Genomic DNA, 12,707 nt, shown 5'->3' with positions numbered 1-12,707 from the left:
GTATACATTAGTGAGGCACTTGCGAATCGATGAGCCTTTAATAGGGAACCTGCAATGAGTTAAGGTGCCTATAGCTAGCTGCCGAATCTATTGAGAGCAGTTAAACTTTTAGTTGGTCTTGGGAACGTATATCGACTTGACAATGACTTATACCTCCCTCCCGATATTCGGAATTTTAATGGTTTTTGCCACATTTCTTCTAATGTTTCTTTTACCCTAAGGTGGAGGGTATTAAAAGTTTGGCCCGGCCGAACTTAATGTTTTTTTACTTGTTCGACTTATGGGTGGTCCGGGCCCAAACATCGATATTTTTTATGTAACTCTCTAACCGTTTTAAGTAACCCCATCATGTGACCGCTTGTTGGATTAGCATGCAGGTAATACCTGTTTTATCCATATTGGTTTAGTAGATTCGGGTCTAACCTGTGTCTTCAATCCGGTCTTTCGGGTCAAAAATCCGGCTAAACGGGTCTGTCCCCTAAGAACAAAAAAAAATACTTTTCAGAGTTTAGAGTAAAAATACCTACATCTGGACCAAATCCGTTTCAGGACATTTGGAGTCGATCTAGCGATGTCCTTCTGTCTAGCTGGTGCGCATGATAACTCTCGAAGGAAGTATACGATTTGGTGCAAACTTCTTTATAATATTATTATTAAATTTTGATCGAGTTCGGAGATGGGTCCACTCCTTCTGGTACCTCCCATTTTACTGCACAGAAAGAGAAAGGATAATCCGTTTTTGCTCCAACTTTGCAAGTCCTAATATTTACATCAGTGCTAGGTCAGGTGCGAAAAAGAACACACGCTGCCCGAATGTTGCTCTGCGGTATTTTGGTCCATTGCCGGCGAAGCGCTTGCTTGAGGTGGTCAACACTTTGGTATTTTTTAGTGCCAACCTTGCTTTCCAAAATACTCCAGACACAATAGTCAAACGGATTGGTATCCGGAGATTTTGGTTGCCATTGTGCGCTGGAAATGATTATTTTGGGTGGCGCGTGCTGAGTGCGTCCTTTTGGAATGTCCAAGGTCTGCGGCCAAAATGTTTTGCGTGCCCAAGGCTTTCGTTTAATACGAGCGGTGAGCGACCATCGGCTGTTATGGCGGCCCACACCATCACCATGGCCGCCGCTTGAGTTCTGGTGGCCAACCGAAGGAGCACATTTTCGGCTGACCTCTTAGGCAAGTAAACGCGAGCGGATCATTTTGTTTGTTTACAAACTACTGAACAACGAATTTTTTCTCATCGGAGAAAACCAAATTCGGCAGTTCATCACTTTCGGCCAAGCGAAGCAACCATTTACCTCTTTTGAGTCTATTTTCTTTCTCTTGCGGTGTAAGTTCTTGCACATTCAATGACTTTACCCCGAGCTCATATCATTTTTCAATATTTGCGAATAGAATATTGCGATATGTTTAGCTCACGAGCGAATTTTCAGCCACTGCAATGCGGGTTCGATCGAAGTCGCTTCTTTACTTTTCGAACCATTTCTGCTGATGTTTCTGTTTTCTTCCGTCCACTTCCTTGACCAGTATCACGGTATCGAGCGATGGTTCGAGACACAAAAGATTTATTCACATTTAAATGCTGGAAGTGCTCTAACGATAGCCACTTGTGGTTTTCCAGCCAAATATAAAGAAATCACACTATCACGCTAGAATTCCTCCATCGCGAAAAACTTTTTTTCTGGAAAATTCTCACCAAAATGCTTTTGTACGCTTATAAACAATATAATGAGCTATCACTGGAATAATTTTAACAGCTGTCGGAGGAGAGTTTTTCATTTCACCCTGTAAAGTGTAGGAACCAACTTATTTAGGTCCGATACGAAATGGACAATATTGGCCAATTCCTTCCGCCCTACTCCATAGAGGATCAACAATTTGTATAATCAACATTGGCTGAGGGTATACATCTGTTGGCAAAACCGACTGATACTTTTTAAGTTGTTTTTATTTTTTTTATTTCAACATATTCTTCCTTGCCTTTCCAGTCAGTATCGATACTAATTTGTCAGAATTATTTTGCAGAATTATTTTTTTCCTTTTTTTTTGTATTTAATTTTTGTTTTGTGGAAACATAAATTTAAACGCCTGTTATTTTCGTGTCGTGTTCTTTGAGAGAAAAAAATATTTGCCAATTTTTTTTTTGTTTTTGTAAAATTTCATCAAATTTCACTAAAAATAATGGAAAAAGCTCCCAGTTCTATGAGACTGGAAAAGATGGCTACAGGTTAGATAAAAAAATTCAGATATTTTTCCAAAACCTTTGGTGCATTTTGTGTTTAGTTCCAGAGGAAGTTCCAGGAAAGCCAACCAAATTTGAGGGTGATGCCAAGAAAATGGCCCAGCAAGTCTCGGTAGGGTCGGCAACAGCTGCAACTAACCAAGCCATAAAAGCTAAAGGAAGAAATGTAAGTTACGTTCTCCGTAATATGAAGATTCATTTATGATATGTTTCCAATTCACATATTTTCCATTCAGATGTCGATCACAAATCCAGCCTCCAAAATTCCAGCTATCAAAGCAACGGTACTAAGTTTTTGAATACGAAATTTTTCTATTGGTTTAATTTTCTCCTTTTAGTCCAACGTGTTAAGCTTAAAGGGCAAAACTGCAAATCCATCATGCCCGCCATCTCAAAATTCGAGGCCATCAACACCCTCCAGTGATTCTAAAAGAAATTCATTAACAAAATCTCCCCCAGCCATAATGTCAAGATCTCCAACACCGATCAGCAAATCAAGAATGAGTTTGATGTCGAAAAAAGATGATTTTGAAAAGAAATCCTTTAATTCCGCATCGAAAACAAGTTTAGCAACCAATACGGCCAATGAAAAAGCTCAAAGCTTTCGAACTCCAAATGCTGTGTCTTCAAAAATTAATAGCAATCGAGGTGGTAGGCAGGCCTTCTCATCATCTGGAGTCAATAATAGGCAACTTTTTCTCCTTTCAGGAAGTAATCAAACCCGTGCCAGGAGTTCCATGGCCGGAAATCAAAAAACAAATTTACACAAAACAACCTCCACAGCAGGTGATCAAAATTCCCCCCAAGCCTTGGAGAAGAGGCTAACGGACTTACAGACTGAATTTCTTACAAAAATCCAAGCTGATCCTGATAAAAGCTTTGAATATCGTTTTGTTAGTGTGGTCCATCAGAATGGTGAATGCAAGCTTTTAATCAAAGATACGGAGAAGGATCTTCCGGAGCTGCGTAAGTTAAAATTCTTAGCCCTGAAAAAAAGGATAACCTTAAAAATTCCCCACCCATTAGCCTCCAATTCGGTCAATGATTTCAAGGCGAAAATCTTAAAATATATGAATGAAAGTTTTGCCCAACTGTTAGGGAATTCCATGGAAAAGGAAAATTCCAACAGCCAGGAGAAAATACGCCAGCTACAGGTATTGGGAATTGAGAAAATACCATAATTTTGAAAATAAATTGTAAGAGGATATTTTTTGCAGGATTCAAATACCAAGGCTTTGTTTGACTACATCGATGATTTATGTAAGTCCTATAAGGAGAAGCCGTTACCGGACTCGGAAGTCGAACATTTGAAACAGGAACTAGAGGTAAGGTCCTTGCAAAGAAAATGTCTTCCGTCCGTCTATCCGTCCGTGGAAATAACCCTAGCTTCCGAACGAAATGAAGTAGGTTGATAAAATTTTACTCTAAATGTATATTATGTCTGCAGTTGTCTGTTGATATCGAAAATGGGCCATGTAGGCCCACGTTTTGGTATAGCTCCCATATAACGATACCTCCCGATATTCGGATTTTTGGGTGATTTTAGCGACATTATTTACCTGAATTTTTTCAAATTTGGTATTTGAAGTTCGCAATGAATACAACAGCCTAACAAAAAAATTGTCTGTGCAGGTCCACATCCTCGTATAAGCCCCCTATATCGGTACCTCCCATTATTCGGTATTTTGATAATTTTAGCGACATTATTCACCGAAATTGTTTCAAATTTGGTATTTGAAGTTCGTAATGGATAGTACAGCCTATGGCAAAAAATTGTCCACGCCTTCGTATAGCCCCCATATAATAGTACCTCCCCATATTCGGAATTTTGATGATTTTAGCTACATTATTCATCGATTTTTTCCAAGTTTCGCATTTGAATATTGTAATGGCTAATAACAAAAGTTGCTTTTGCAGGTCCACATTATCGTATAGACCCCAAAAAATAGCTACATTCGGTATTTTTAAGATTTTAACAGAACTTTTAACGGATTTTTTTTTTTTGAAAATTGACACATTCGTTCCAATTGGTGGAGGGTATTAGAAGTTCGACCCGGTCGAAATTGCTACCCTTAGTATTTAATTGTATACCCCTTCAGAAAACTCATTACCAATCTGATTACTAACCCATTATTTTAACAAGGATATGTCACTCGAAGTCAATAGTTATACCTTGCCCAGAAATAGGTAGTAGAACTTTTTTAGTAGTAGCCGAATAATAACTACTTATTTATCAGCTTATTTGAGGCCCAGGAATAACTACTTATTTCGCAAAGTGCCATGGCCTTGTAAAAATAATGGATCAATAATACGATTTGTAATGAGTTCGTATTCTCGGACTCTTATCATTTTTTTAGGAATGCAAAGCAATTCTGGCAGCCGCTGAAACAAAATCCCTGGAACTCAGCAAAAAACACGACGAAGAACTAGTCGCCTTGAAAAATCAATTCAATTCTAAGATAGCGGAAATAGCCCAAAGAGAAAGTGCCATGAGAGAGGTATGATAAAAAATTAACTAGGACCTAAACTAAATATCATAACAACCTTCTTCTCCCTGTTTCACAGTTAGAAAATAGACTCCAAAATTCCGAGAATCAAAGAGCTTTTCTTAAATCCCAACTTCAGTCCCTGGACATGGAAAAGCAAGAAGAAATCAATACCTTAAAGGAAAGCCTTCGCAAAAACCAAGAGAAGTAGGGATTTCTCTCTTTGTCTCTCTCTCTCTCTTTATCTCTTTCTCTCTCTTTATCTCATTCTCTTTCTTTATCGCGTTCTCTCGTTTTATCTCTCTCTTTCCATATCTTTTTCTCTCTCCCTTTCTCTTTCTCTCTCTCCCTCTCTTTATCACTTTATTTCTCTCTAAAATCCAATAAAACTCCTTTATTCTCTTTCCCCAATTTCTAGTACAAATGCTATGCAAAAGAATTTCATGTTGCTCCAGCAGCAATTGGACAACGAGAGAAATGAAAATCAGAACAAAACAGTTACCCTCAAGGCCATGGGGGAGGAATTACAGAAATTACACCTTATGGTGGAACAACAAAATGTCTCGGAAAATTCTGAAGAAATTCAAGAACTAAGGGATACAATTAAAAGTTTGGAAGAGGAAAAAACTTCATTGGAAGAACATAATCGAAATTTGAAAGAGGTATTGCGACTTAGATTGAAAATTTAAGTTATGGAAATATTTTTGTGGTTTCCAGGAACTTAATTCCAGTAAAGAAATGTTGATCCGCTACCAGGAGGCCCAAGAGGAAATAAAGTAAGTTATATTTTACATCTTTCTTAACAATTTTCTTCAATAGAATCCATATCCAAAAAGGTCTCTCCGGGAACAGATCAAGCTTAAAGATGAAATGCTGGAGAAGTCAAAATTGGAAAATGCCAAGGATACTCAAATGGAGGTAAAAAGAAGAAAACAGAACATTTTTTCTCCAAATAGGGGCAAACGTCTATCTCTACTCAGGGAGGGCCATATTCTCATAGAAGAGCGGTTGGTCTTCTCATAGAGCAATTGGTCTTCTCATAGAAGCGTAGTTGGTCTTCTCATAGAAGAGCTGTTGATCTTCTCTTAGAATAGCAGTTGGTCTTCTCATAGACGAGCAATTGGTCTTCTCTTAGAAGAGCAATTGGTCTTCTCTTAGAAGAGCAATTGGTCTTCTCTTAGAAGAGCATTTGGTCTTTTCCTGAAAGAGCAGTTGGTCTTCTCCTGGAAAAGCAGTTGGTCTTCTCCTGGAAGAGCAGTTGGTCTTCTCCTGGAAGGGTAGTTGGTCTTCTTCTGGAAGAGCAGTTGATCTTCTCCTGCAAGATCAGTTGGTCTTCTCCTGGAAGAGTAGTTGGTCTTTTTGTAGAGGAGCAATTGGTCTTCTCATAGAAGAGCAGTAGTTGGTCTTCTCATAGAAGAGCAATTGGTCCGTGGTCCTCTAGGAAAAGACTAAGTAGTCTTCTCCTAGAAGTCTACATTATATTCTCTTAAAAATTACTTGGAGTTCTCCTAGAAGATATGTTCCTATAAAACCAGTTTGCCACCACTTAGAAGACCAGGTGAACTTCCCCTAGAAGACCCAGTCCCAGAAGACCACTAAGTCTAAGACAACTTGTTATATTCCTAAATGAATAGTAGGTCTTCTCCTAGAAGCAACTTGGTCTACTCCAGATAGTCTTCTCTCTGAGAGAGCCAGGAGGCATTCTCTTCTCATAGACAACCAGTTGGTCTTCTCACAGAAGAAGACTGGTTGGTTTTCCCACAGAAGACTAGGAGGCATTCTCCCAGAAGACCAGTTGTCTTCTCAAAGAAGAACAGTTGGTCTTCTCATAGAAGAACAGTTGGTCTTCTCATAGAAGAACAGGTGATCTCCCCACAATTTTGCTCTTTACTCTCTCTCCCACCCCTCTCACCCATTGCATTAGCTCGCGAAACTACGCCAATCGGAAACGGAGAAATGTCGTGAAATTCAAAAACTTAAAATGGAATTATCCAAAGCTCAATATAACATAACCAAGCTGGAAGAACAAATACAAAGAGATCAACAGCTACTCGACATAAGAAGCGATTTAATCAACTCGCTGCAGACAAACGAAACCAGTCAACGGATTCAGCTGGAGGAGTTTATGGCCCAGATGGGTGAAAAGAACAGCACCATTAATCAGGTACGGAGTTTCCAGTAGCCTCAGAAAAAAAATTGATATTATGATATCTAATCCCCCTTCGCTGCAGCTCACAAATGACTTGCGCGTCAAGACGGAGGAATTTCAAAATCTTTACACAAACATCAATGACAAACAATTGGAACTCTCCAATCAGGAACACATGATCAAACTTTTGGAAGAGAGCAACGAACGTTGTCAGCTGTTGAGGGTACAGCAGGAGGAGAAAATCGGTCGACTCGAAGAGGATATTGCCCATTTGAAGCAGACCATGTAAGCTTTTGTGAAGAGCTTTTCTTTGGGAAACACCAATACTTTGAAAGTTTTTTGTTTTTTAGAAAAATTTATGAGCAACATTATCAAAGTGCTTTTCTTACGCAATACGAAAATTGGACACGATAACGGAAAACTTTTATACAAAACGATATATTTTTAAAGAAACATATTTTATAACAGTTTATGAAAAACCACGGAAACCACGTAAGCTTTTATGATAAAGTTAAGTTAATGCCTTGAAAGCTTTATGGGTTCTTAACAAGGTTTAAAGTAAAAGACAATTGTATAATCTCGTTTGAAAACGAGAAATCTAAAAATTTGTTTGAAATAATCATTGAATGCTTAAAAAAAAGAATAAGCTGTAAAAGTTTTCCGTTAGAGTACCATAAAGCTTTCAAAACAAATTTAAATTTGTGTTTACCAAGGTGGAAAGAAAATGCGGACAATATACAGTTTGATCTTAAAACTGCTATTTTGGGAGAAAGTGAGAGAAAAAGGAAAGAGAAAGAGCAAATGTTGTTTACCTTCTGAAAAAAAAAAAAAAAAAAACTGCAGGTCGCATTTATTATCCGATCGAGATGGAATTTTCCAAGCAATATTTATTAGGCCCAAGGACGTACCCTATTGAAATTGGTGATAATCGGATCAGATTTAGATATAACTCCCACATATATCTTTAACCGATTTCGGATTAATTGTTCGCCAAATGACCAATATCAGTCCAAATGACTAGAATTTTGGTACATCTGAACGAATTTAGTCTAGAAGCAAGTACATCAAATGTGGAGAAAATCGGTTCAGATATAGCTATAACTCCCATATAAGTGTTTCATCCGATTTTATGTTTAAGTCCCTCATATTCGTAATATACATCCGACAAGAATGATATTTGGTACCAGATATCAAATACAGCTCAGAAATACCTTTGTCAAATTTTATCAAGATCGGTTGAGATTTGGATATAGCTCCCATATATATATTCCACCGATTTGGGGTTAATTGTGCACCAAATTGCCAATATCAATCCAAATGTCCTGAATTTTTGTACATCCGACCGAATTCAGTCTAGAAGCAAGTACATTAAATGTGGAGAAAATCGGTTCAGATATAGCTATAGCTCCAGTATATATGTTTCATGTTTTGGTCTTTATGTCCCTCATATTCGTAATATACATCCGACAAGAATGATATTTGGTACCAAATATCAGATACTGCTCAGAAATACTTTTGCCAAATTTTATCAAGATCGGTTCAGATTTGGATATAGCTCCCATATATACCTTCAACCGATTTCGGGTTAATTGTGCACAAAATAGCCAATATCAGTCCAAATGTCCTGAATTTTTGTACATCCGACCGAATTCAGTCTAGAAGCAAGTACATCAAATTTGGAGAAAATCGGTTCAGATATAGCTATAGAACCCATATATATGTTTTATCCGATTTGTACTTTAAGTCCCTCACATTCGTAATATGCATTCGACAAAATTGATATTTGGTACCAGATATCAGATACAGCCCAGAAATTTATAAAAATCGGTTCAGATTTGGATATAGCTACCATATATATCCTTAATCCAATTTCAGGTTTATTGTGCAAATAATGACCAATATCAGCTCAAACGGTGAATTTCGGGATGTAGGTTTCCATTTTGTGGAACTAAAAGATAAAAAGTCTCCGTCAGATTTAGTGAAAATCGGTCGAGGATTGGATATGCCTCCCATATATTAGTTATCTCTGAAATCAAATTATAACTGCTCTAAAGCCAAAGGTTGATAGGTCGTATGATCTACTTCAAATAAACTCTTTTGTTACGGGAGCTCTGCTAAATATGCACAGTGGTGAAGGGTACCGTCGGACCTGAACGACTTTTGACTTTTTCTTACTGGTTTAAATGTGAGATTTTGGGAGAGAACTGATATAAAGAATTGTTCCTTCTCCATTTCTGTCAAGAAATACATAATTCAGTATCAGTTATAGCCACTCTAGAACCGTAGCATTTGTGAAACCTGGGGCTGGATCATTTTTCTTTTTAATGGAAATTTTCTGGTGTGTTCCAGAAATGCAAGAATGTAAAAGCTTTTACTATGATAACCGATTTTCCCTTTTATGATATCGAAAATAGTGCAAAATTAGTAGATTCCTGCAGGCTCTGGAACAGTCCCTTTCATTTCACATTTTCGTAGAACAAGAATTGAGCCTTTAGATTGATAATTCCCGCCCGTTCTGTAAAGGAATGATCGACAACATTTATTCTTTTATTTCCCTTCTCTCATTTCATTGGCTTTCTACCGTTTTTTTCTTATTCTCTCTGCAATGTTTAATACCCTTTTCTTACTTTCTCTCTCTCTTTCTCCCCCCCCCCCCCCTCTCTCTTTTCAGAGCCATGCATGTAAATTCCAATACCAAATTAAATTGTGAGTCGCCTTTGAGTGAAAACTATGAAAATTACAGTGAAAATTTCCATCACTACACCAGCCAGCGTAAGCGTAAACGTCGAATTGCCATCAATGTTCGAAAATATGAAACCTAAGTGGCCAACAATTTGTAAAAAATGTCATGTTGAGAGAGAGCTGAGAGTTTTCATTACGGCATGATTTATTGATGTCTCTTTGTGTGGGGGTGTAATGTATTGTAATATCTTTGTTTGTATGTATGTGTGGACAAGCTTTAATGATATAAATTGTTGAAAATTAATAAACTTTGATTTATGTGCAACTTTTCAAAGCAACAATAATGGATGATTTTTTCTTTATCTCTTCTCTCCCTCTCTTGCTTTTGTTATATTACTCAACCGTGAGGTAGGTTGGGAGATTTATGAGTTTTGTCATACAAGGGTTCCTATTTGCATATTTATAATGGCAAGAATTCGAAAATATCATTGCCTTTCATTGGAAAGGAAGGCTTAAGCAAACCTTATGGATTTCCTACGAACTCATGGAGTTGCTTTCAATTCTCTGGACGCTACATAATTTACAAAACTCATAAAAATACCTTAAAGTTGTCCGGATCTAATTTTATTCCTATAAAATATTGAATCGCCTCATCGAGTTCCAAAAAAAATTCTAAAAATTAATATAGCTTTAGGAACACTTGGTGGTGTAAAGAGACCCTTTGTGGTGGAGGTGCCAGAAGCAGTAAACTGATATATCCCAGCTTCACGGCAAATCTTGTGTTAGTAGAATTAATGGGATGTGTGAAATATGAAGAGAATGATGCTTATTTCGGATTTTTGATCGTTTTGATTATTCAAAACCTTGACCCTTTGTGGGGGAGGTACCAGAAGGAATGGCTCCATATCTTCCATATTCACAACAGATCTTTTGTTGATGGAAATATTGAGATGTACCAAGTCTGAATGGAATCGGATGTTGATTTCGCGTTTTATGAGCTTCATGGATATTCACAAATTTTGACCCTTTGTGGGAGAGGTACCAGAAGGAGTAAACCGATATATCCCATCTTCACAGCAAATATTGTGTTAGTCGAAAAAATTGAATGTATGAAATATGAAGAGAATCGAATGCTTATTTCCCATTTTATGATCGTTTTCGTTATTCAAAATTTTGACCCTTTGTGGGGGAGGTACCAGAAGGAGTGGACCGATATATTCCATCTTCACACCAGACTTTGGGTTAACAAAAATATTGTGATGTGTGTAATTTGAAGACAATCGGACTTTTATATCACATTTTTTAAGAGTTATAATAATTTAAAATTTTGACTCTTTGTGGGGGAGGTACTTGATGGAGTGGACCGACATTGGCCATTTTCGCACCTGACCTAGCACTGATGCAAATATTAGGACTTGCAAAGGTGGAGCAAGACCGGATTATCCTTTCTATTTCTGAGCAGAAACTATTTTCTTTGAAAGTTTGGAACTTTTGTGGAGGAGGTAACAGGAGGAGTGTACGATAATGTCCATCTCCGAACTCCATCTAAGTTTTATAATAATATTACGCTGTACCAAATTTTGGAACAAAACGGATACTTGCTTCGAGAGTTATCGTGCCCGCCAGCCATTCAGACAGACGGACGGACATCGCTTGATCGACTCCAAATGTCCTGAAACGGATTCTTTTGAACTAATAGATCGTCCTGAAACGGATTTGGTCCAAAGAGACCTAGGTTCTAAAACCGTTATTTCGATTAGGCACGTTTTGGCCGTATCAAATGATATATACCCCCTCTAGCCATATGGCTGAGGGTATAAAAATAAGTTTTTATCCAGTTATCTCCCGATCTTATGTTGTTCTTATAAACTTATATATCGACCAAAAACTCTTTGAATTTCTTAAAATGAATGAAGCATAAAAAACTATTTCAGTTCCAAAGATACCTTGGAACTAATGGAGTTCGGAAATTGTCATAAAAAGCTCCTACAACGCTCCTTAAAAGACAAGTAGCTTCTGATACCTAATTGAGTGCCTTAAAGCTTATAAAGCCTGTTTTATGGAGTTACATTGCATTCCAAAGAACTCACTCAATTGGCGTATTGTTTATATCGAGGTCAATCTGTATCGTTGTTAATAGACAAGTTATGTTAACGCTGCCAGCGAACGCATGCTTTTAATCTCGTTTCTTTTTTCTATTTCTAAATTATCAAACAAACCGAAAAAGGGTGCAATTGTTGTAAATATTTAATGCCGGCTATCTGCCAAATGGAAAATGGACATTAGGTCGGCTTAGCAAAAAAAAATATGATTAAAAATCTATAAAATATTTAACATTTGCTCTAAAAATTAGGAAACTACAATGCTATGACTCTCATTCTCTCTATTTCACTTTTTGTAGGTACCTTTGATCCACATACGAAATTCAGGACATTCCGAGAACCATAATAGTGGAACGTCCAAAAATTTACTGACAGTCTTCCAACAGTCCATATTTATTATAAATTAACACATTCACTAAAACCGGGCCAGATAAATGAAGGCGCACGTGCTTACAATGAGCGTAATTCTCTCAACACTCACAATCAACACTATTGACATAAAATGTGATTAGAGAGTAGAAAAACTAGGTGGGCTCAATCTCTCTCTCTCTCTCTCAACCTTTTGTTCTAGCACTTTCAATTTCTTTTTCACCCATACTCTCCCTCTCTCCCTCTCTCTCTCTCTGTCTATCTTTATCTTTTCAAAACTAACTTTTGTATCCCATAAATTCCTTCCGCGAAATATTCTTCCTCAATTTTGAGGTTAAGTCAACCTAATGTATAAAATTTATGTACCAATTTGTCTGATTGTATGTCTAATTGTAGGTCTCGTGCTCTGGTGTTTTTTAGAACATGGACATATTGTTTAACCAATTAAATGTGTCTGCATCGAAGATTTGGAATCTTTTTTGTAGATTTGTCGGATTACAAAAGGAAAAAAAAGAAACAGATAAATGTGAATGAATTTGACACAGATATGGGATTTAATAATAATCAGGGAACTGTCACAAAGTTGAGTTGGACCATAAGTAGGACAATGTGGAATATTTCATTAGAGATCCAGCTCATAAGCAAGTAGTACATTATAAACTAAGAGAGATCAT

The 12,707-nt window shown here is 37.2% G+C and overlaps 2 protein-coding genes across 3 annotated transcripts; both read left to right on the top strand.

The window, feature by feature from the left end:
- Window positions 1-2,004: 2,004 nt before the first annotated feature.
- On the top strand, window positions 2,005-6,243 carry LOC131802830 (uncharacterized). Its single transcript, XM_059123504.1, has 13 exons — window positions 2,005-2,230; window positions 2,287-2,411; window positions 2,482-2,529; window positions 2,584-2,896; window positions 2,954-3,211; window positions 3,272-3,399; window positions 3,463-3,570; window positions 4,603-4,743; window positions 4,811-4,938; window positions 5,150-5,393; window positions 5,449-5,507; window positions 5,568-5,649; window positions 6,235-6,243. Exons 1-13 carry the CDS (start codon window positions 2,185-2,187, stop codon window positions 6,241-6,243), a joined length of 1,689 nt encoding a protein of 562 aa, XP_058979487.1. The 5' UTR covers window positions 2,005-2,184.
- Window positions 6,244-6,639: 396 nt separating this feature from the next.
- LOC131802910 (uncharacterized) lies at window positions 6,640-9,769 on the top strand. 2 transcript variants are annotated; one of them, XR_009342419.1, is made up of 4 exons: window positions 6,648-6,895; window positions 6,963-7,165; window positions 7,231-7,372; window positions 9,552-9,678. XR_009342419.1 is itself a non-coding variant. In XM_059123665.1 (3 exons), exons 1-3 carry the CDS (start codon window positions 6,713-6,715, stop codon window positions 9,700-9,702), a joined length of 537 nt encoding a protein of 178 aa, XP_058979648.1. In that variant the 5' UTR covers window positions 6,640-6,712; the 3' UTR covers window positions 9,703-9,769. The 2 variants fall into 2 exon arrangements, 1 of the variants encoding a protein (XP_058979648.1); XM_059123665.1 differs by lacking the exon at window positions 7,231-7,372 and having other exon boundaries at window positions 6,640-6,895; window positions 9,552-9,769.
- The last annotated feature ends 2,938 nt before the right edge of the window (window positions 9,770-12,707 follow it).

The sequence above is a fragment of the Musca domestica genome, unplaced genomic scaffold (genome assembly GCF_030504385.1).
Source record: "Musca domestica strain aabys unplaced genomic scaffold, Musca_domestica.polishedcontigs.V.1.1 25, whole genome shotgun sequence".
Taxonomy (NCBI): Eukaryota; Metazoa; Arthropoda; class Insecta; order Diptera; family Muscidae; genus Musca; species Musca domestica.
This window is presented reverse-complemented; position numbering and strand designations above follow the sequence as displayed.